Source organism: Sebastes umbrosus, chromosome 6 (genome assembly GCF_015220745.1).
Source record: "Sebastes umbrosus isolate fSebUmb1 chromosome 6, fSebUmb1.pri, whole genome shotgun sequence".
In the NCBI taxonomy this organism is placed as follows: Eukaryota; Metazoa; Chordata; class Actinopteri; order Perciformes; family Sebastidae; genus Sebastes; species Sebastes umbrosus.
Window position 1 is genome coordinate 29,773,212 of NC_051274.1, and position 25,237 is coordinate 29,798,448.

The window sequence follows — 25,237 nt, forward strand, 5'->3', positions numbered from 1 at the left end:
CGCCCCCTACAGGCTGCCGGGGTCATTACAGCCTCAATATAACAACATACTGATCATTTAGTTTAGGTTTCCGTCTCAATGACCGTACTTGCCAACCCTCCTGATTTTCCCGGGAGACTCCCCGCTTTTCATCGCCCTCTCCCCGTTTCCCCCGGGTTCAGGATTCTCCCGTATTTCTCCTGATTTATGACACATTTTAACTCTTTTTTTTTTCCTTTTCGTTATCTTAGCCGGTTTCTGGAACTGAACAGTGTATATAATCCCTACTGTTTCCACCCGGACGACAATAGAGCTACACCAACTGTCGTTTCCCGGCGGTAGAGAGAAGTCTATGCTCGGGAAACAGCGCAGTTTGAGCTCATGTTTAAAGGGACTGTTTGTAACTTCTTACACGTATAAATCAATCCGGGTCGGTGTCCCATGCGCGCTCACCTGTGGCTACGCTGTTCAGACTCAGACTCCAATACAAACATCACGGAAGCACCAAAACAACAAAGTTCTATCTAGTGAAGCCCGTCTTGCAAAACAGTGTTGGCCGCGGTCGGAGGACGCGGGGGAAACAGTAGCTTTGGTCTCCAGGGCTGGAGTCTCTGCTGTGCTCTGCTCCTCTGCTCCTCTGCCTGCCTACACCGCGCTCGTTCTCTCTCTCTCGCTCCACTCTCACGTGCATCCGCGCACACTACACACTGCAGAAGAGTTAGTAGCTCTGAGAATATCTAGTGAATGTACAGTGGACGTTTGTGCAGAAATAACTGCTGCAGCTCCTCCAGACCAACAGAGGTTTCCCATGTCTTGTGAAGTGACGGGGCTCCGCAGCGAGAAACGTTATCTTCTCCGACCAAAACTCCGGTGTCTCCCCTGTTCCCTCTGGCCGCGGTCGGGAGGCTGAAGCAGGAAAAGCCAACATTAGGATCAGCATTGATTCATGGAGAGACCTTCGTCTGGTCAGCTAACATTACTGCCAAGCAGCTGAAATATAGAGTGATATTGTGGTTTTAGGTGACGTGTGTCGCCTCACTGTGTTGAGCGATGCTCGTTCATGTCTATGTAGAGAGAGCACAAGCGCGAGCAACAGGACGCTGACTTTCGTTGACTTAACAGCCACAGGTGTCGCTGTTAACAAGCAATTTCTGATTCTTACAAACAGTCCCTTTAAGCTGCGCTCACCACAGCGTGCAGCGCCCAAAGTTGGGCTTTGCTCGCTGCAGCAAAAAGCCGTCCTGGCGAAGCGCAAGCCATTAGAAATAATGTGGTTTCAGAGCGTGGTGGTGACGTTGTCACGTTGTGTCTGAAAGGACCTTCAGTGAGTGAGAGAAGGAGCGAGAAATGGAGAGAACTAAAAGAAAGAAATACTCAAATGGGAGCAAAAAATAGATATAAACTGATGAATATTAGTTTATGCCAGAGATTCACACGCTGAGTTCACACCAGAGGGGCGAATTATTCCGTTTTCTTTCCTGGGAGTTAAAGGTAAAATCAAAAGTTTAACATAATAATGCTGTTGCCGGGTTAATAATGAAACTGGTCTCGTTAGCACCTCGCAAACACTTTCAACCGTAATTACAGAAGAAAAGGTAGAATTATGTGGTGACTCAGTAGTACACACACACTTCCTGTAGTACTACTACAGTACATTCACACACGAGCATGACCTCACTCCTCAGTGTGTGTGTGTGTGTGTGTGTGTGTGTAGCGTTCACCACGATGACTAATTCATCTCTTCATCGCCTCTTTTTAAAAAATTGCACTTTTATCCAGCTTTCTATTGGCCGCCCAGAAAATGCCATCAGCCAATCAGGTGTCTCGCTGCTTCTGTCTGACTGTGCTCCGCCCGGCGACCGGATGAAAACCTTTTAACGAGGTCTAATGTGTGATTTAGGAGGACTGGAGGGGGGAGGAAGAGGAGACATGAGGGGAGGAGAGAAGAGGAGAAGAGAGGAGAGGAGGAGAAGAGAGGAGAGGAGAGGAGAGGAGAGGAGGAGAGGAGAGGAGAGGAGGAGAGAGGAGAGGAGAGGAGAGGAGAGAGGAGAGGAGAAGGAGGAGAGAGGAGAGGAGGAGGAGGAGGAGAGAGGTGAGGAAAGGAGAGGAGGAGAGGAGAGCAGAGGAGGAGGAGAGAGGTGAGGAAAGGAGAGGAGGAGAGGAGAGCAGAGGAGGAGGAGAGAGTTTGGGTTACTTAGTGAGAGAAGAAGAAGAAGAAAACATAAACCAGACAGAGAGGGAGATAAAAAGTCTTTATGACCGTTGACGTTTTTATGAAGAAGAAAGAACACTGTGTGTGTGTGTGGTCTTTTTCTATCTTTATAGGTCTTCTGGTGTCTAGAGAGAAAAAAACAAAGTGTGTTTCTCTGTGGTGCCCACTGCAGCTCTTCACTGGTATCGCAGCGTGTATAAAGTGGGTTTATTTAAAGGAACTGTTTGTAACTTCTTACACGTATAAATCATTGCGGGTCGGTGTCTCGTGCGCGCTCGCTTGTGGCTACGCTGTTCAGACTCAGACTCCAACACAAACTACACAGAAGCACCAAAACCTCAAAGTTCTATTTAGTGAAGCCAGTCTTGCAAAACAGTGTTGGCCGCGGTCGGAGGACGGGGGGGGGAGACCGTAGCTTTGGTCTCCAGGGCCGGAGTCTCTGCTCCTCTGCCTGCCTTCACTCACAGCTTGCTCCGCTCTCACGTGCAGGCGCGCACACTCCACACTGCAGAAGAGTTAGTAGCTCTGAGAATATCTAGTGAATGTACAGTGGACGTTTGTGCAGAAATAACTGCTGCAGCTCCTCCAGACCAACAGAGGTTTCCCGTGTCTTGTGAAGTGACGATGCTCCGCAGCGAGAAACGTGATCGTCTCCGACCGGGTGCCGGTGTCTCCCCTGTTCCCTCCGGCTGCGGTCGGGAGGCTGAAGCAGGAAAAGCCAACACTAGGATCAGCATTGATTCATGGAGAGACCTTCGTCTGGTCAGCTAACATTACTGCCAAGCAGCTGAAATATAGAGTGATATTGTGGTTTTAGCTGATGTGTGTCGCCTCACTGTTTTGAGTGATGCTCGCTCACATTCAGGTAGCGCGTGCACACGGGCGAGCGCGAGCAACAGGATGCTGACTTTTGTTGACTTAATGGCCACAGGTGTCGCTGTTACAAACAATTTCTGATTCTTACAAACAGTGGCAGAGCGCTGACAAACACATCTCAGGGTCTTCATCAGCTGTTGGAGTTTGCAAAGTCGATTAAATGTCGCTGCCCTCTATACATGACCATCTGTTATCACATGATCAAAAGGTACTTATGTCCTGAGGTGAACAATCTCCATGACGACCATCATCTCTGCTGATGAAGACCCTGAGAAGTGGTAAAAATCTCTGGAAAAAGCTTTAAGTTTAATCTTTTTTGTCAGAATCGTTACTTCAGATGATTGGATCCAAGTTTACAGATCACCAACTTAAAAGAAAGGACATGATGCTCTGTACACACACACACAGACACACACACACACACACACACACACACTGCTGCTGCTATGATAAAACAGCCAATCCCCCCTCAGGGATCAATAAATCACTATCTATCTTCTTATCTGCCCGTACATACTTAATAATTTACCATGGAAACAGAACCAATCTGACCCTTAACCAGAGAGAGAGAGAGAGAGAAAGAGAGAGAGAGAGAGGACTGTTGTTTTGGTTCGTGGAAAACAGTCAGAGTGAGATGTCTTTCTTTTCTTCCTCCTCTCTGCCTCCACTCACAGTTTATTTGAAGCACAGAGATCGTTTTCTAAAGACAATGTCTCCCTCTGCTGGTCAGGAGAGGGAACTGTGTGAAGAGTTATATATATATTGTTTTATATAAATATATATATACTGTATATATATAAAGTTATATATATATAGTTGGCAAAATAAACCTGAGTCTGATTATATTAACTGTTGCATCATGAGGGAAAAATAATAATTTAAATAATAATTTTAAATATATTTATTACTAATCTAAATACTTGAATATGCATTTCCCTTATGTCTTATTATAAAATGTGTATTTATTTGTTTATTAATTCCTTATTATTCACATTAGCCCCGCCCCTCTCTTCGGTTCTATCCAATCACGTGCCAGTATCATGATGAGCTGGCGTTTAAACACCGGAAGCCGGAAGCGTTTACAACAGGAAGTTGAGGCTACTTCCGGGCTAGCTGACGAGCTAACGAGCTAACTGACTGAGCAGAGAGAGTCTGAAGCTCAACAACAAGCAGCGTGGGGTCGTTTCTCTCAGTTTGTGTCTTTCTCAGGTGAGTCTCACCTGCTGAGTAATGACTATATAGTGTTGTAGTTTATCACGGATAACTAACATGAGGCTGGTAACATCTGGTAACATCTGGTAACTAGTTTAACCTGCTGACTGTAACTTAGTTAACTGTTTAGTGTCATGTTGTTAGCAGAGACAGATACCTAACACCACATCTACCTGAGGAACTCCGACATATGGAGACATACAGTTTAATGTTAAAACTTTAATATCTGACCTAAAACAAGCCGGTGAGTAGACGGGGCCTGCAGGCTGACTGCCTTCAGAAAATACACAGGGAAGTCGAGCTAGCATGCTAAGCTAGCTAGCTCACATCCTGACAACACAACCTGAGTTCTTAATGTAATTCCAGTAAATAGACGTGAACAGGATCATTCTGGATCTGTACCGACTCATATCATTAAATAAGTTATTTTACAGCAATTATATTAAAACATTATTCAAGTGGGCTAAAGTTGATTTCACTCATTTTGTTTCTGCGACAACATTTAGTTTATTAACTATATGAGTTTGTTACCAGAGAATATCTTGAATGTAGCTTGCAGCAATAAGCCTGCCAGGTGTGTTTAATTAAATAACTTTGTTATGGATAAAAGGAGTTAATCAGACAGAAATATATTTATTTTGTTACACAGAGATTTTTTGTTATTTTTTACATTTATCCTTTGATATTGCAATATATTGTTATTAATTGTTTTTTGTTTGTTTGTTTGTTTTATTGACACAACAAACACTAATTACTTATTTATTGTTTTCTTCCATTTACATGCATGTTTTTTTAAATATCTATATATTGTAATTTGCTTAATGAATTGTGTATATGTATATATATGTTTTTGTTTTTATTTTGTTCTTTTTTTAATTTTTATTTATTATTGAATTGACGCTTTGGCAATATTGTTCACCTGACAGTCATGCCAATAAAGCAAATTGAATTGAATTGAAATTGATAGAAAACTGTGAGAAAAGAGTTAGTTAAGGTCTGTTTTTGCCCTGAACAAACAGTCAGTCAGTAAGCAGGCTGATTGTGTTTTTAAATTTGTGTTTTATTGTAAAAACAAACAGAGATATTCAGTGTGGTTCTTCACAGTAACATCAGCAGCATGTTGCAAGGCAAGGCAGCTTTATTTGTATAGCACATTTCAACAACAGGGCAATTCAAAGTGCTTTACAGAAACATTCAAGAACATTGCGACAGGCAGTGTGCATGACACAGCTGCTCTGAGCTGCCACGCCCCCTCTCTGGTCACCTGATCAGGGTTAAAGTTGACTTAGTTAAATTAAAGTTATATATACACAACAATTACAGAGAAGTTGTTGTTAGCAATGAAAATGTTAGATTTCAGGCTTCCTCCAACAACGCTCATTGAATAAGTATAAAAAGAAAATCACACAACTAAAAAAATTACAATCTGAGACATGAAATAGTGCAGAAGTTAAATTATACAGATAAAATAGAACGTATATAGATATTTGTGGTTTGCAAAACAAATAAGTTATAATGTAAACAGGAATGTTATAAATGTATATGCATAATGAGCAATTAAAATTAAAATGTAAAAAGTTAAAAAAAATATTAAAACAAATTAATTTTTAGTTTGTAAAAAGATCAACAACAAGTTTGATAATCAGTCGATCTTTTATGTAATTTTCCCAGCCAAATTGACAAATATTCTCTGGTTCCAGCTTCTGAAATGTGATGTCTTTTCTTTTTCTCTGCTAATAATCTGAATATTTCTGGGTTTTGGACCAAAAACATCAAATAGCATTCTGGGAAATTTCGGGGAAGTTTTAAGACTGGTTAATCGAGGAAATATTTAGCAGATTAAATGATCAATAATTAATAGCAGCAGCCCTAATTCAGATTTTCACAGAGACGGTAATTATTGCAATGGTGTTGTGCTGGATTCTGCAGGTGTGTGTGTTCCTAATAAACTGGTAACTGAGTGTCTTTTTATAGAAAACAGAACCAACCTCATGCAGATTGAATTTCCAGTCTGAGAGGAATTCAGCTGCTGTGTGTTTTTATTGGTTTTATCCTCAGACCAGTTTCCTGCTGTTCCCAGAAACCTAAACACATCAGCCTCTAATCGTCCTCTCGGCTCCTTCTTGATCTAATTTCAGTTGTATATCCTGAGTGAATGTCTGCTCTGCTGTTTACTGCTCAGTGTTTGTTTTCAAACCGCACAGACAAGTTTCTGAAGGCTGATGCAGTTTATATATATATTCTGTACATGAAGTGACGCTGTCAACTTTTTTGTGTATCTAACATTCACCTTTTCAAACCAAAAATAGTATTCAGGATGGCGTTTCTATTAATTATTTATAATTAAAAAAACATAAGGAGGAATAAATAAAGAATCTCCTACTGTCTCTAAACTTCGGTTTAGACCAAATCATTACACCCCGACCAAATGGGAATGTGTTAATTATTTCTGACTTTCTATCCACCTTATTCCTAGCCCCCATGATGCCTTGAGTGAATTATGGGCACAACTTCTGGTGCGTCATGTCATTGAACCGGAACCAGGCGTTTTCCATGTTAACACTACGCAAATTACTTTTCAAAAGAATCGCCGTTGTTGGTTAGCCACCATGCTTAGCCTATGGGACTAACTAGCTCACTGCTACTTCTGCAACCTCACCGGAAGTTACGCCCATAATCATTTCTACAGTAACGCCCCTGAGAATAAGGTGGATAAATTGGAAAAATGTACCCAAAGATTACATGAAAAGGTAAAAATAATTTTTGGTTGCAGCTCCAGATAAAAGCTAGTCTCAGTGTTTTAACATTCTTTAACTGTTTTAAAGGTTTTAACTTCATGTCTTCTTAAAAGGGTGACCCACGCAGTGCTGAAGACTAATAATAGTAATCATTTTCTCTGTAATCCAGGCTCTGTTGTTCCTGTCACCTGGTCTCAGGTGTGTTTGTGTGTTTGCTCTCCAGGAGTCAGGATGAGTCTGCAGTGGACGGCGGTGGCCACCTTCCTGTACGCCGAGGTCTTCTTTGTTCTGCTGCTCTGCATCCCATTCATCTCAGCTAAGAGGTCAGTACTCACCTGTCCAATGCTCACCTGAGGCCTGTACTACGAAGCAAAAAGCAGTACGCAGATCGTAAGATAATATTACAAGCATTGTTTGGTATCTGGTATCATGTAGTCTGAACCCTGAATAAATGTGGTGTTGGGGTCCATGAGAGGAGGTGTTAGCTGAGAGTCCAACAGTTCAGCTGAAGAATCTCATTGATTTAAACAGAGCAGCTTGTGTGAATGTGAGCAGATTAAAACCTCCTGATAGAAAACCGACCGGCTCTGATTAACTCAGCACACAGAACAGAGACTCCACTGATGCCAGAGCTGATGTTAGCCTGTTTTTATCACTGAAAATGTCCCACTGGAGTCAGTGAACTGATCAGAAACTCAGGGAATACTATAAAAAACTGCTATAAAAAACAATATATATTAATATTATTTTCCACTTTCACAGAGTTAAATAAATTATAGAATGGATGATGGCTGTGGGATCAAACATTTTTTAATGGGTTTTAATGATGGATATTTTAGTCCTTCAGGGTCTGAGTATATTATTATTAATATTAAAGGAGCTGAGGTTCCGCTAACAAAATAATAGAAAAAAACAACTCACACCTTGCCAAAATGTATGCCATATGTATTAACAAAGCCAAAATGATTTCCTGAACACTCACCAGTTGCTGGTCAATTACCCCGTAGAATCAGATTTATATTGATGTTTGCTGGTTTGAAGTTTGTTCTCAGATGTTTTCTAGTGTGTCTCTCTGCTGGACCACCAGGTGGAGCCAGAGCTCCAGGTTAAGAGCAGGCCTCAACTGTTGTAATCCATCTTGTACTGTGTGTATCTACTGTATTTTACTATGTATATCTATTTTCTATTGTATTATAAAGTGATTGTATGTTCTATCGTCCAGGTGGAGTAAGATCTTCAAGTCTCGGATCATCCAGACCATCGCTCTCTATGGAAACACGTCATTCATGGTGGCTATCGCCATCCTCATCTTCCTGCTCATCGGTACGTGTGTCAGTAGTTTTCTTTATCTAAGAATCAAGTTTTCTTATTGTAGTTGTATATACCTTATTATTATTATTATTATTATTATTATGTAATTTCTAAAAATAAACTAATCCCAGACTGTGAAGTTAAACTTGTTGATCATGCAGCTGGAAACTTCTTTGGCTGTGTGACATGAATAAGTGTGAAAATACTAGCAGCACGTATTGATTTGGCCAAAATGTAGCATTTAGAATGCAAACAAAAACAAAATCTCCAGTATGCCAAAAATACCCGGATGTCGTACTGATTTGGAAGAAGTCTCCAGTATGCATCGGACCCGGTCTACCTCGCCTACTGTATCCCACAATGCAAAGCGCTGGAACGATACAGGTTACTGTTGCAACAACAGCAGCAGCCAAAAACGTCTTATTTTTTACATTTTCCGTAGCTTTCTCATCACTAAATTCACTTTTGAAAAGTTCTTAGGCGAGAAATTAACTGTAGATTTAGAATATTGACAGTTTTACTATATTAGATAGTGAATCGAACATTTTTCCAACGTTGTCGGAGTTTAGAAGCTCCGCAAACTGCCGTGACACCTACCTAGCGCCTGCCGGGGTTGCTACCTCTCCAGCCAGCCAGTCACACTGTCAGACCGCTATGAGCTGGTTGGAGCTCTCTAGAGGACCGGCTCGTGGACGAGAGGCTTTTATAATCTTTGTTGACGGATGGTTTGTTAAATATCACAACACAAATGTCCTATATAAATTAACGGGAACCTGTGGTTATCTAACTTTTTGGAGTTGAAAAGCTCCACAATCGCCCGTGGGTGTAGCTTTTAGAATAAATAGTTTAAGGGGTGGTGGAGCTAAACCTGCAGTATCTTTATAAAGTAAACAAAAAAAAATCAAAAGTTGTATTTTTCGAAAGCCTAAAGCCTGGTCTAGCATACTGCTAAATAAATCACTTAAACTGTTTCCTACTACTGAGGAATGCAGTATGCATTATGTACTGCATACTGAGTTCCTCAGTAGTATGTAGTAGTCGGTTTTGAATACAGCCATACAGACTGATGCTGTTCTTCTTCGTGTGTTTTATTGTGCAGATGCGTTCCGTGAGGTGAGGAAATACAGCGTGACGGAGAAGGTGGATCTGACCAACAACCCGACGGCCATAGAACACATCCACATGAAACTGTTCAGAGCTCAGAGGAACGAGTACATCGCCGGCTTCGCCCTGCTGCTCTGCCTGTGAGAGACACAAACACACACTACAACACACACACACACACACATAACACACTCTAACACACACACAGCGACAGGCAGACTGATCTAAAAGCAGGGGAACTTTACAGTAGGATGGAAAGAATGAGCAGCTGTGTGTGTGTTATATGTGTGTGTTTCCAATCCTCCAGCCTGGTCCTGATTGGACGGCGCTCAGAGGTGTGAAGCTGTTTCTGTCCCTGATTGGCTGACCCCCTCAGACGGGGTCGAACATGAATACAATCTGATTGGTTTGGAGTTGTGTGACACGGCGTGTTGTGATTGGAGGGCAGCTTGTTGTTGGGCTGCAGGTCCATTACTATTACTCATTATTAGAACTTCTGGTAGCAGCAGAACTCCAGACTCACGTTTCCACTGGTAGCACATGATTTGGTCACACCTTTTTTTTTGGTGCAGCAAACTGTGTTGACCCAGTAACAAGTTTAGAGTAGCTTGCAATAGAGTGCTCCAGGGTTAAAGTATTTTTGTAGTCCAACAGGAAGTTAGCATCGCTTTGGTTCTCTCCACTAAAAGCCGATGGGATTGTTCCATTGGGTTAAGATTAATATTTTCTAACTAATAACCCATTAAAAAAACTAGGGCTGTCAAAATTAACACGATAATGCAAATTCCGTTATCTATGCTCTCTTCAAAGCCACCAGACTCCATTCACAAAAACAATAATTTTAGGGCTGTCTAAGTTTACGCAATAATAACGCGTTAACAACAATTTGTTTTAACGCCATTAATTTCTTTAAAGCATTAACGCAACTTGTAATTTTCATGTTGTAGCGGGCTCAGTTTAAAAGCTAGAGTGAAGATACTAGTATCCAGGGTCTGAAATAAACTTTTTTCACTTCCTGCCACTGTGATGGACAAGTATTCTATTGTCTGCCACTCAGAAATTTTATCTGCCACTTTTGAAATCTCTGCGCTAAATGAAAGAATAACATTTTAGATCTGATGTCATTCAATGTTCGATATATTTTACACAAAAAAACATTATACATGGTAAATTACAGTGTTGGAATTACACCGTGGCTTCCAGGGAGCCCCTTTTTTCGGGGCAGGGAGGGTACTGTACAGAGTACTGTGCTGAAACTGTACTGTGTTGTCATCTATAGTGGTCGTTTGCATAAAACACACAATTCAAATGATTATGATTATTTAAAATAAGGTGCATCCCTCAGGTTTAGTAACGCCATGCTGTTGAGCACTTTTGTTTCTCTCCGCCGTGTCTCCGGTACAAAACAAACTGAAACATGATACAGTGTGCTTATGCGTCATTGTGCATGCGTAACTGTGGGAAGCATCAATACAGAGGAATCAATAGTCACGGAGGCGTGAGATACCAAGGAATCTGACCGGTTCTCTATTCCATCACTAGCGTTTCCCTGATTGCTAAAGTGGCGGATTGCCTGCCAATTTTACCCGCTTTACCCGCATTGGCGGATGGCGGGTACTATTTTCAGACCTTGCTGGTATCACATGAAACTAGAAAACATAAAGAAATATTAGTCCCCCAAGGAGGCTAAATAACGCTCCAAACTTGCGTAAACTTTTGGCAATGAAAAATTGAACATGAGCTACCCGAGAGTCATCTTGAAGGGGTGTTCTTTCAGTCACAAGCTCGCTTCTCTAACCTTCAGGCCTCCACCTCATGAGCAAGTTGAGAGTCATCTGACAAACCCTGGTTCTCTTATGACTGGTCTGTGTGAATGTAATGAACCGAACCCTCCTCTGGTCGGGTCAGTGAGGGTTCAATGCTGGCTGTGTGCTGCCTGCAGGGGGCGGCGGTGGCTGCGGCGTTCAGCCTGCAGCAGCTGCTCGCTGTGAATCACCGCAGCATGTGATTCTGCAGCAGCTGCTGCTGTAACACAGAACCCAGGAGGAAGTTCTTCAGCGTTTAGACCGAGCCCTTCACAGACAGCCTGCTGTGATCTTGGACTGTGACTCAGGAGAAAATATATACGGAGCACAAGTTTGTGGAAAGGCTGAAGTGGCGGCAGCTGATCAGATTATTTCAGGCCTGGGAAGTAGCTGACGGCCTTATTGGGAAGTGAGAGGAAAACCCATAGAAATGGAATAGGAGTAGAACAAACGTTCCCATTCAAATCAACGTAGCAGGGACAGTCAGAGCTGCGGCCATTTTTATGTGTACCATTGCCATAGCGACAGTTGTAGCGGACTATAAAACTAAACCGACTTACGGCACGTCGCTGACTCACTGAAGTGATGTTTTGCAGTAACGACTAAAAAACGAACAGTGGAGATGTAACGTTACGAAGCAGAGAGCACAGGAGGAAATGAGTACAATTAACAACTTAATGTTCATTTATTTATTTAATCTTTTTTTAATCAGACAATCTCATTGAGATTAACATATATTTTCCAAGAGGGACACACACTTGTCACAGAGGAAAGCACAGTGCTATCGCCAGATGAGTGGCAACTTCGTTCGGCTCATTTTCTGTAATCAGCGCAGCATTAAAGAATGGTGAAATTAGCTAGTTAGTTTTTCACCATGCTTTAATGCTGCACTGATTACAGAAAATGACAGTGCTGGGTCTAACCGTCCCTCCACCTCACTCCCCGCTGCGCCGGAGAAGGACAAACTAACTAGTCTCTAGAGCTGCGTCCACTCTCTTCCTGGCGAGCTGCGACGACACTTTACCGTTTATTCTGACTCAATCCCACACACACCGTCCTGCTGCCCCTAATACTCACTAGAGCACCACATGTGGATTAATCCACTGCTGAAAAATAGCCCCCAACAAAGTCACTATTTCCTCCTGTTATAAAAACTACAGTGAGCAGCTGTTTGAGGAAATTACTGATGAAGCTATATATTAGTGTTTTTAAAGATGTACCTCTTCAGTAGGAACCAATGGGCTTGGAACTGACAGTATTGAGAGACGGACTAACATGGTGTTGGATTTGAGTCTGAATTTGGGATTTGATGACTGCAAAAAAACTATACATCAGACCGGTAATACGTCATCCAGAGGAGGCTCTCGTGACCACGCCCCCTTTTAGGGGGCACCAGTCCCGTGTCCCTCATAGACAGTAACAGAGTAAACAGAAGAAGTTGAAACATGTCTCCAAACTTCTACTTTAAACAAACCGCTAACAGTAATAACGCTATACTGAAGAGTTGCTGTGTAGCTGGTTGCACCAACAATAAATCCAAAAACGCTAATCATTGATTTGTTCCCCTGCCGTGTCCTAAAAAAGATCTAATAGAGGAGCTTTATGGCTCCAAGCTATAGCCCAGACCAGTATGGCGTCATCGCCGAGGTGCGGGCGGGTTAACCGAGGCTTTCACACTGACATCTGAGGCTCATTGATACGTGAATATTCACTGTCAGTGTGCTAAATGACTAAATGATGCTGGTGTCAGCGACTAGCATGGCTAGCTAACGTTAGCTTGAGTGTGAGGCTGCTGCAGTAATACAGTCATACATTAACGTTACAGCAGCATCAGAATCTGTCGTCTCCAACTAAATCTCAGCCTATAGATCAAACAGTTGGCTGTTAACACGTTGGTTATTTACAGACAACACTTAAACCTGACGGGATTCAATCAATATATGTAGAGATGTCTGTATGAGCAATATCAGCCACTGTGTTGGACAGGGGAAGACTGGAGGTGGCGATCAACCTTCATTTATTAAAGGATCGCCAACGCTCAGGTTCAGGCAAGGTCGAAAAATAATTATAAGACATTTGTATAAAACAAACATTTGTATAACAAGAGATTAATGTATACGAACTTGTCAAAATTACAATCCAAACATACGTCAGAGTGCAATGAAGTCTATGAAAGCTTCAGTTTTCTATCCCCCTAAAGGGGGCGTGGCCTTGACTTTTTGTGAAGTACCCGTATGTGCCGGTCTGATATATAGAAAAATACCTGACGTTATCCTATAATATTGCAGCGTCTTCAGAAGAGTGTGAAGAAGCTTTTAGATCTCATCTTAGTGTTGAATCTTCAGTCTGTACTGTCACAGCCGCACGCTGTCGTCCACGCCATATCGGACACAAATTATTATTCAACAGGAAAACTTTAAAGTGAAACAGCGGACTGCTCCTTAAATCAGATCCAGGCACCCCACCCTGCTGTGAGTCACCATAACATCACAGCCTGTCAACGCCCGAACGGCACGTACAACACACACACATATCTCAGTTGGGAAATGTCAGGGGTAACTCACCATGTGTGTGTGTGTGTGTTGTTACTCTATGGCTATATATGTGTGTGTGTCTGTGTAGTGGTGAATGGCTATATTGGGTGGTGTCTGATGTGTTGAGGGCTGAACGACAGATGACCTGATATAGTTTTGGCCACACCAGACACATACACACACGTGTACGTATAACAGCTGATGCAGCAGGTTGTTTCGGAGCTCAGGTGGTGTTGTGTTGTTGTTATATAATAATAATAATTATAATAATATTTATCAGTCTGGTGCAGCAGGTCCTCCAGTTGCTGGTTGGTGGCTCAAACCCTTGAACAGTTTAGATGGATTAATACGTTTGACCGATTTTATACATTTTTGTTGAATTAATCAGCCGAGAAGTGACACGAAAATGTTTTGAAAAACCATTTTTGATTTGAATTAAATGTATCGGTAAAAATATTGATTGGAGAAAGTTCCTTATTGAACTCATGTTAGAGTTCTTGTGCCGTATTCAGACCAAGAGAGAAGCAAATTTTGCCTCTCTTTACTCTGCGTGAGTTGGACCGCCGGTATCATTTGTGTTCATTCGCGCTAGACGCCTCAGACAGGAGGAGGAGCTTGTCTCCATAGATACCAACAACTTTTTTCCTCCATCAACCATGGAAGAAATAACCACTGTTGTTGCTTTGTACATGTTGTTGAAGTCCCAGAAAACGCTGTCGTGTCTGGGTTCATAACATCACCCGACGGCGAGCTGTATTCACATACAGTGCCTTTTCACTGACTATATCTAGCAAGCCACACGTCGCTACTGCGGTATGAACCCAAAATAAACAGATTGTGCTGTGATTTAATTACAATAAACGGATCAAAAGGATGCTGAAATAACAACATAATAATTCTGATTTGCAAAAAGTCTAAATTCATGCTTTAGCAGGTCTGTCTGCAAGACGACAAGCAAACAACTTTTAAATTGCTTGTTTTCTGAATAGAGTTCTGATCGATCAGTGGCAGGCTATGCAGCTGCTCCATCAACACTCAACATAAAGTCATCTAGGCATAAATACGGCAGCGACGTTGTTGTTTCTACCACAGACAGTCTGTGGTTTATACACATACATTTATACACAGAGTTTGGTCCGGTCCTCTGTACAGATATGATGTACTATCGTAGCTCTGGGAGACCACAGACGGATACAAGATTTATTTCCTCCATACCTGAGGTCACACATCCACGGGAAAAGGATTTTATGAATCGATTTGTTTTGAATCGTAAAGATTCAGTCTCCATGACCAAACGTTGTTTGTGTCTGCAGGTTGCTGCGTCGTCTTGCCACTCTGCTCTCCCAGCAGGCCACGCTCATGGCCACCAACGAAGCCGTCCAGAAGCAGGCGGAGGGCGCTGCCAACGCCGCCAAGAAATACATTGATGAAAACGAGGAGCTGCAAGAGGTGACACACACGCACGCACGCACGCACGCACGCACGCACGCACGCACGCACGCACGCACGCACACACACACACACACATTATTATTTATCAGCTTTACGGAGCTTTATAGTGAGTTTCAGCTCATTGTTTATCTGTCCGGCCACAACGTTACTGTCCTGTTCACTCTCACTGCTCTCATAGTGGTAAAAAGCCAGCGTTCACTACCTGCTCAGCCGCTAAAACAGCAGACGGAATTTCCCAATTTGGGATCAATAAAGTACATCTATCCATCCGTCCATAACGGATGCCTTTTCAAAGGTGCAACTGTCAGTGTGAGATGCTGCTGTTTCTTGAACTCACCAGTTGGGGGCAGCACTGATCCACAGCTGCTGAGATCAACCCAAAATAAACACTGGACATATTCATAGAGCAACACATAACACACACTATCTTTGTCTCATTCACAATGTAGACAAACCACACACACACACACACACACACGCACTTTCTCTTGCACACACACCCTTACACTCACACACACTGTGGTAATCTGACCTGGGTTTGTTCGGGGTGAAGAGATCATCAAGTCCTCTGCTGCTAAAAGGAGAAATTGCTTCATCTGCATGTGACACACACACACACACACACACACGCACACACAAGCACATACACACGATCTCCAGGTTAATGTTTCCACGTTGCACATTTCAGGACGTTTTGCAGCAACATTAAGACATATTATCATCGTTTAAGTCACCTTGTGTTATTTATTATTTTTGGGGGGGGTAGAGTTTTGTTGAAAGGTTTTAATTTACAACATAAACATATATAAACCATTTCCTTCTGTGGATGAAAAAATTGTTTAAAAGAATGGAAAAGGAAAAATACAGTTTAGATGCTGTATACTGTATAGATGCATGCAAATGTACTTGTAAAAAAAAGTTAATTATACACATAATAATGATGCATCAACTTAAATATATAAACAAGTAAAATAGTGATGATAATAATAATACAAATAATAATAAACCTAACCTGCAATAAAATAAAAAAATAAATAAGTAAATATATATATATATATATATATATATATATATTATTATTTTCTTAAATAATAAGAATGGATGGGATACCTAGTTTTTTAAAATAATTTTTACATTTTAATTAAATAATGTCTAATAAATAAGACCAGGAACTGTACTTCCTGTCCTCCTGAGGCAGCGTCTCATGTCTCTGCATTGCCTTGACCGTCAGGTTAATGACGTTTGTCTTGTTCAAAGAACTTAAATATTTTTAACTGCTTTGCTTTTTTTCTCAGACGTCCTTCGGTTCGTGGAAGTGCACCTCGCTGCAACTTCTCTGCTACAACTGAAGAGAATAATATCGGTCTCTGACAGATAAACTATGAAAATATAAACAATACTTTAACTTTAACACACATGAGTATCGCGATATTATCTCCAAAAAACGCTGTATCGATTTTTAATTAAACCCCTAAAACTCCTGTTCGCTATTCGATATTTCGGAGGTTGTAGCTCAGTTTTACAGCTAGAGCGAAGATATTGACATCATGTGAAACTAGAAAACCATCAGCCATGTCATGCATGAGGAGTTTAAATAACGCTCCAAACTTGCACTAAATGTTGGCAAGGAAAAACTGGCAAAGCCATTTTCGAAGGGGTCCCTTGACCTCTGACCTCAAGATATGTGAATGGAAATGGGTTCTCTGGGTACCCACGAGTCTCCCCTTTACAGACATGCCCACTTTATGATAATCGCATGCAGTTTTCTGCAAAAACCATGCCGTTTTTTTGCATGCGGTATAAATGTATTATTTTCGCCTGTTCTAAAATGGTGTATTCTTTATTCTATGACAGTTTGATGATACGTATCGTATTGTCAGATTCTTGCCCATACACTGCCCTAAACTACACCTGATTAAGGGACATTATTTCAACCTAAATGCCACGTTTATTTCTTAATATCTATTTAAGTTATTTACTGTAATATAATGTTGGTGGAAACGCTGCTTTATGAATGTTCAGATTTTGTTCAGTCAACTCTTTATGCTGTTTCTTGGAGGCTGCAGTTTGTGGTGAGGTTGGTCCTGTCTATTTATATATTTATATTTATATCAAATAAGGGCAGACTTAAGGGCAGAATACAAGTAACGCGTCTCAGTTTCCAGAAAGCTGAACATTATAACCTTGATGAAAGTCAGATTTATTGCAGTGCTGTTGTTACAATGCATCATCTGGCAACTGACTCAAGAGTAAAACCTGTGAATAAAACAGTCTTAATAACATCTTCTTCTTGTACTTTAAAGTTGAAATGAAACAACGTTTTGCAGGTTAAACCTCTAAACAACCTTAAAGATCTCTGGAGGTTCTCCCGGTTAGATTTATTACAGGGTTGTTAGTTCAAACTTTTTCACGAGCAAATTCATAATGACAGCGAATTGGCGGAGAAAGCAATGACTCTTAAGAAGGCTGGATCATCTGAACATTTCATTTAGAAAATAAAATATTTTTTCAGAATATTAAAAGCTAAAACATGGCAGCAAGCTGCAAACAACTGGTGTTAACGAAAGGTTTAAACGAATAGTAGTTAGTTAATGTAAACATGCACAGTAGGGCTGGGACAATTCACCTATCTCCTGATTCGATACTGTCACGATACTTTGGTGTTGATTTGATATGTATTGCAATTCCATTTATTGTGATTTTTGTTAACTTTTTTAACACTAGACCATGAGAAAAAGTTGAATCATACACTTCTAGGAACTTTTACTTTGGAAAATATCTAATTTTTAATCCAGTAAAAATGTTTGATTTTCAGCATGTATGTAGTCAGAGATGTCCTGAAGTCAAATATATCACGATCATTGTCAGGAATTATTTATTACTTTTTTTTAGACAACAAAACATTTCCCTCACAAATTAGTGGTGTTTTCTTTTTAATTTATAAGGGACATGTAATGTTTTATACTTCTGGTGAATATAATCCAATCAATCTTATTTCCATAAATGTATTTTGTATATACAGTTCCCTTTGTTAACACCTAATTTTGAAAACCAGACGTAGTCACACGTGTTTGCTTCCTCTAACTTCTCCAAGTCCGTCTCTAGCTCTCCCGTCAGCTCCGTTCTCTTTATACATCCATGGTCAGCTCCATCGGGGCCATTTCAATGCATTCAATATAAATGTCAGTATATGGGTGCTCTACAGTTGCAGCGTCGGCGCATTTGACCACAGAGATGAGAGTGACGGCCAGCTTGACCGCAGGTTACCGCAATATGATAACGTTTCCTGTCCATGACAGAGTTAGCATGCAGCTTTAGCCGTGATGTCTAGCTCTGCTTTTCCTGCAATGTGTGAAACCCAAAGTGTTTTTATACTTTACTGGATGTGTAGTGTTTACCACTTTGGATTTAACATGTGAGGGTGCAGGTCGTATCCACGCTGACCCTCCGCCGTTTTCTGCTTTGTCGTTTCGGCTCGCTGCGGTTTGGTTTGTTTTGGTTGACGGATACAGAACGGATATGACGTCACGTTACTCAGACTACAACAATAAAAGCGGTAACTTCCTTCTACCTCCACATAAACTCAAATGAAGCAAATATATCGATTCTGGCATTAAAAAATTGAAAAATACATAGATACGTGAACCGATTCATTTTCCCAGCCTGAATGCACAGACCCTTTTATGGTCCTTTTAATCAGGAACATACTAACAGCTGACCACACTAAGTAATGAGGATTATGTACAGCATGAACCCTGACAGAATGACGCGGTTACTTACTAAAGAGAATTTCATGCTCTTATAAATAATTCAAGTTTGTTTGAGTTTTAATTTGTGTTCATTCTCGTGATCTGAAATTCCTGCAGTAGCTGACCAGAGTAAATCAGTCTGCCACTTTTATAACAACATGTTTTCATCACAGAGTGTCTGTGTGAGTGAGATATGACTCTGATATGAATCCATCTGGAGCCTCGAAGGTCAGTTATGTGCAGCTGCAGAATACCTGCAGGAACACACAGACCCTATCCATTTTGCGTGCGTGCAGACAGTGTTACATGTTGCTGTGAAGGGCTGACCTTTTTCTCATAATTAATGTCACATTTCTATGACGTGGAACTCACAAAAGCAAAAATAAATAAAAGATAAATGCAAAAATAAATTTTAAAATAAATACAAAAAAAAGGGAAAATTAAACAAAAGAGTAAATAAATAAGGGAATTAAAACAAAGGTAAACAAATAAAAACTAAATGCAAAAATAAAAACGTAATTTTAAAGCTTAATACAAATAAATTCCCGAATAAATAAATAACACGGAAATTGAAATAGGAATTGAAATAAATAGGGGAATTAATACATAGGTAAATAAATAAATTAATGCAAAAATAAATAAGTACATTTAAAGATTAATACAAATAAATAAATAGAGAAATTTAAATAGGAATGTAAATAAATAGGGGAATTAATACAAATGTAAATAAATATAAAGTAAGTGCATAAATAAAAAAGTAAATTTAAAGATTAATAAAAATAAATAAATGAATAAAAGGGAAATTTAAATAGGAATTTAAATAACTACAGGAATGAATACAAAGGTAAATAGATACAAAAAAAAAAATAAGTAACTTAATAAAAAGAAATAAATAACAAGGAAATTCAAATAGGAATGTAAATATATAGGGGAATTAATACAAAGTTAAATAAATAAAGCAAATTAAAACTGACATCTATTTATGTCACATTTTATCAATTAATTAATGACTATATTATTTTTAATATTATTTTGGTGTATATAATGGCTTATTTATTTATTTATTTATCGAGTCATTTATTTATTAATTTTAGATTTTGGCAGGTCCGTACTACATATAAAATAAGCTGTGGTCATTGCATGAAGCTGACTGTCTGTAGCAGCAACAGATCAATGAGCTGATGATGTTTTATAGATGAGTCGTATTGAGTGGAGGACGCCTGCAGACCGCTGGGGTCGACTGTCAATAACCTCATGAGCCACATCTACCAGCCACTTAATAGACTGTAATTGTTTTTGGCTGGTGAGTGAAGCAAATCTAGCAGCCACTTGCATATTTTACCTGCATTTGGCTGGTGCTAATTTCCAACCCCGGTGGAGAACCTCCACATCTTGTTAGTTTGTTTTTAGTAGTAAACTGTTGGGTAAAGTATCTTAAAAGGTTTCCTGCGTCCTAAACGCTGCCTCTGTATAGCTTTCAGTTATATTTAAATAGTTTTAACAGGACTTGATTGACTCATGTTGAGGTGGTTGAATGGGGGGGACCTCGAGGTCTCGTGGCCTTTCTGAAGCCGAGACCTCGTGCTGCTGGATTCAGTTTGCAGAGCAGTAAAATCTGGTTTTATGGGCCGAGCCTCCTCCTCAGTTAAAGGTCTGAAGCTCAGCTCCTGTTTCACTATGTCACACTGAATCACCACGACAACACCGTGATGAACCAGCTCAGCATAGTCTGTTCACTCTCATTAAAGCTTTTATTTTGATATATTTGAGATATGGGGTACCCATAGAACCCATTTTCATTCTCATATTGAGGTCAGAGGTCAAGTGACCCCTTTGAAAGGGCCATGGCAGTTTTTTCTCGCCAAAATTTAGCTTCAACTTGAGATACGAGTAACTTGCGATCCTTCCTGTTATGTTGGTTTAGTGTGCATTTTGGATATCTGTTTGATATTTACATACTTGCACCTTTTATTGATATCTTTTATTTGCACTCTTTCCTGCTTTGTGCTGCAACTGCTGCACAACAAAACTACCCTTCAGGATTAATAAATAAAGTTCTCTCTTATTTTACAATCGGCATCAAATAAAGAAGAGAAGCTGCAGACGAACAGAAGAACACTTCATGAGCATGAGTGAATTTAAACGTCTGTTGAAGCTGGTGTCTGTTTGGTGATCAAGAGACCAGCAGGTGTTCATACCAAACGGCTCCTCACCTCTCAGTGCTGACCTCAGAGCGACAGCTGCTACTGCAGCGACAGAAAACCCTGCTCTCTGATTGGCTGGCAGGTCCATATACCATTGGAACAGTTAAACAAACACGTTATAAATCAGTCTGAAGGTTTATTCTGCTTATTTGTTTCTGTTTAAACTAAAGAGACAATAAAACTTTCAGTCTCTTCATGTTGGAACTTCCACAGTTTTCACTTCCGATTTTGTTTGTTTTTTTATTTTCTTTACCTCGTGTCGTGGTATCGGTCACTTATTAATGTGCAGCTGTAGAGGCGAGGGGAGTGTTTGGTATTTACACCTGTCTACGTCAGTGTCACTTTAACTACATTTGTTTTTTTTGGTGTCAATCCAAGTCTCTAATTTATGGCTATGATGGTTTAATGATACATTTTCATAAAAAAAGTCAGATAATCGGTCCTTATAACCGTGATTGTATTATTATTATTTACTATTTTATTTTGTATTTTACTTTTTATGGTGAATATTAAATTGTGATAATGACACCAACAGATGTGTTCTCATTAGGGCTGTCAGTCGATTTAAAATATCTAATCACGATTAATCACACATTTTTTAAAAGATTTGTCAAGTATTTAATACTCTTATCAACATGGGAGTGGGCAAATATGCTGCTTTATGCAAATGTATATGTATATTTATTATTGGAAATCAATTAACAACACAAAACAATGAGAGGCAGCAGCGCTCGTCTCATGTCATGTTACGTCAGTGGATTGATTGTCCTAACCTTCACAGGTCTTTAGAAAAGTTCCTTGAAAAGTAGTTCATGGTCTAAAATGTTCAGGAACTTCTTGGTGGAAACGCGACTAATTAAAATCTTGTTGGGGAATGAAGGGATTCTGTTCACTGCAACACCAGAGGGCTTTTAATTTGACATGGATACAGGAAGTATCCAATAAAATATGACCAAATATACAGTGAGTGAATTAACTGTGTTGTTTACGGCGGCACTGTTGGATCAAATAGAAATAATCAACATGACTGTTTCATCATTTTACACACTAAAAGTTTAAATAAAATAAAAATGTTTCTGTGTGTTTGAACAAACATGAGTTCATAAAGATGGAGATTTTATTAACACACTGTTTTTTTCCCCTCTCTCATTAGAAACTCCGTAATGCTGGCATCGAGATCCCGGAGGTCGGGAAGAAAATAACAGGACCACAGGAGGAGAACAAGAATCTGAAAGAGGAGGTGAAGACCCTGAAGGCGGAGCTGGACAACACCAAGAAAGGTAAAGGAGGAGATGGTAGAGAGGAGGAAGTAAAAAGATAACAAAAGAGATGAGGAGGAGGTGAAATAGAAGGAAAGGAGTAAGGTTGAGATTGAGCATGATGTGTTGTTTCAGGTGAACTGTTGTCTCACTTGTTTGTTTGTCAGATGTGGAAGAAATACAAGTACCAAAAACTCACGACTCCTATTGAAACACTGTCCTTCTTAAAGTATCGGTACTAATAAAACGGGGTAATGTACCGTTTTTAACTGCAGGGTGTCACGATACCTTTCTAGTATAGGCATACCGTGCAACACTTGTCTGTTACAAGTAAAGTCCTGTCAGTCGAGGTAGAGCTCCTTTTAACAACAGTATAAACTGTTTGGTAGTTTCCATCTATAACCGTGTGTATCCTATAAACTGTTCATATGTTTGACGTGATAAATTATGAATTAGTAAAGTAACTAAATTATTATTTCCACCGCTGTGTTTATGTTGTGCAGCTCTGCAGAAGTCAGACAGTGACGTTCGTGCGATGAAGAAACAGTCCGAGAATCTGACGGTGGAGTACGACAGACTGCTGGAGGAACACAGCAAACTGCTGGTAACACACACACACACACACACACACACACACACACACACACACACACACACACACACACACACACACACACACACACATGCACACACACATGCACACATTAAAACTGGATTTTAAGTGTAAAAAAGACAGTTTTTATTTTACAGTATACACATCAGCATAAAAAAAGATTTCCTCAATGTAAAGCAATGTATATGCATGATCTTGGTCTCTATGGATAGATAAAACCTCAGAGAATTCCTCGCTAGTGTGAGTAACATTGTGACTGTGCCTGAGTAAATCGTGATGAACCAAAGGGAAAACTTACATTTATATCCTGGCCTAAAATGTTTTCTAGATTAGACAGTAGATAACACCATTATAGCAATGATGCCATGCACAGAGATGCCACTGAATTCATTCAGCAACTCCTTGACTACAACTGTGCCAAAGCAGATATAAATAACACAAAGCACATAGATTCTACAAAGGTTTTAGTAAGATAGGACCAGGCGGACTCTCCATTTGGCCACTTGGATACCCAAAGTGTGCCAAATGGGTTTATTACCTCTTGAAAGGGAATCTGGCTCTAAAATACTACTGATATCCACTACAGGAGGCTATGTGCACACAATGGAGCCTTTGACCATGACATTTACCCTGTGCATCTTCACATTTTACCATTGTGCACAGTATAAAATCAATAAAAAAACAATTAAATTGTATAATTTTGAGTCCAAATGGAGTAGTTTTATTATTATAATGAAATATGATCAAGTAAAACTGAGATAATAACAAATAAGATCAATAACAATGTAAATAAGATAACAAAAAGAATCCAAAATCAAGTATGTACATTCAATATAAAAAAGGTCAAAAATATTATTAAGTAAAAAATGCAATTTCTCGTGTGTTGATTTTGTAACTAAAATATTGAAACAAAAATTGTTGTTGACAAAATACACATGGAATATTGTTTTAGTAGTGTTACGGCCTCGTCTGTTAGAAACCACCACAGCATTTTATGAAGTTTTTAAAAGCAGTGTTTTAACACACAGCTCAGCAGAACCCGGTACCGGGTCCGTCGGGTAAAAGACGTTAAAACAGAATATAAATCTGTGTTCATCACTCACTCCTGATGAAGTTAAAGGGACTTTTTTGTGGCTGTTGATCTCATTTTCCAGCAGTAATTCTCGGCTGTTGATTCGTTCTCCACGTTCACTCGCCAGGAATTAATTTACTCTTTGGCAGAAAAACGTGTCACCTGAGCCCTCAGAAACTCCCGTGAGTTAAGCCACTCGCTATTAATGGGCTTGAAGATGCTAATTAGCGTAGCAACAGGATAACACCGAATATCTGATGTCCTTAAATATGGGACGCTATTTCAGACGAAATTTCCAGAAAGAAATGTCATCTTATATTTGGGTTAATACGGTATTTATAGAGTGCTGTGTGACTGTTTCTGATCAATGAGCAGCAGCTGGTCCACCTTAAATCTGCCTGACAGGACACATATAGCACGCGGGAACACAGTGAACCTAGTTATGTAACGTGACATGTTTTGGATCAGTTTTATGTTGGATCAGGTTCCAGGTTCCAAACATATCTGGATTCTCCTAAATCTACCTTTGCTCTGTTTTTATAATGGAGAGCTAAAAGTTCAGGTACTTTTCTGCTTTATTCGTCATTTTCTCCAGTTTAAAATGACAAACGTCTCCAGATTAGCTTTCACAAACCCATACGAGGGCTGTCAATGGATTAAAAAATTGAATCACGATTATTCTCAAATTAATCGCACATTTTGTATCTGTTAAATGTACCTTAAAGGGAGATTTGTCAAGTATTTAATACTCTTATCAACATGGGAGTGGGTAAATATGCTGCTTTGTGCAAATGTATGTATATAATTATTATTGGAAAACAATTAACAACACAAAACAATGACAAATATTGTCCAGAAACCCTCACAGGTACTGCATTTAGCATACAAAACATACTCAAATTATAACATGGCAAACTGCAGCCCAACAGGCAACAACAGCTGTCAGTGTGTCAGTGTGCTGACTTGACTATGACTTGCCTCAAACTGCATGTGATTATCATAAAGTGGGCATGTCTGTAAAGGGGAGACTCGTAGATACCCATAGAACCCATTCACATATCTGGAGGTCAGAGGTCAAGGGCCCCTTTTGAAAATGGCCATGAAAGTTTTTCCTTGA

The 25,237-nt window shown here is 39.9% G+C and overlaps 1 protein-coding gene across 2 annotated transcripts in view; it reads left to right on the forward strand.

Annotated features, from left to right (window-relative positions):
• Nucleotides 1–4,128: 4,128 nt before the first annotated feature.
• bcap31 (B cell receptor associated protein 31) overlaps nt 4,129–25,237 on the forward strand; it is a 32,344-nt gene continuing 11,235 nt past the window's right edge. The window contains exons 1-7 of one of the 2 annotated variants that reach the window (XM_037772739.1): nt 4,129–4,276; nt 7,241–7,340; nt 8,240–8,340; nt 9,428–9,572; nt 15,085–15,220; nt 22,330–22,456; nt 22,939–23,039. In XM_037772739.1, the coding sequence (XP_037628667.1) occupies nt 7,249–7,340; nt 8,240–8,340; nt 9,428–9,572; nt 15,085–15,220; nt 22,330–22,456; nt 22,939–23,039 (702 nt within the window). In that variant the 5' untranslated portion in view covers nt 4,129–4,276; nt 7,241–7,248. Of the gene's footprint in view, nt 4,277–6,899; nt 7,030–7,240; nt 7,341–8,239; nt 8,341–9,427; nt 9,573–15,084; nt 15,221–22,329; nt 22,457–22,938; nt 23,040–25,237 lie in introns of those variants that run through there. The other variant, XM_037772740.1, reaches the window with a different exon arrangement.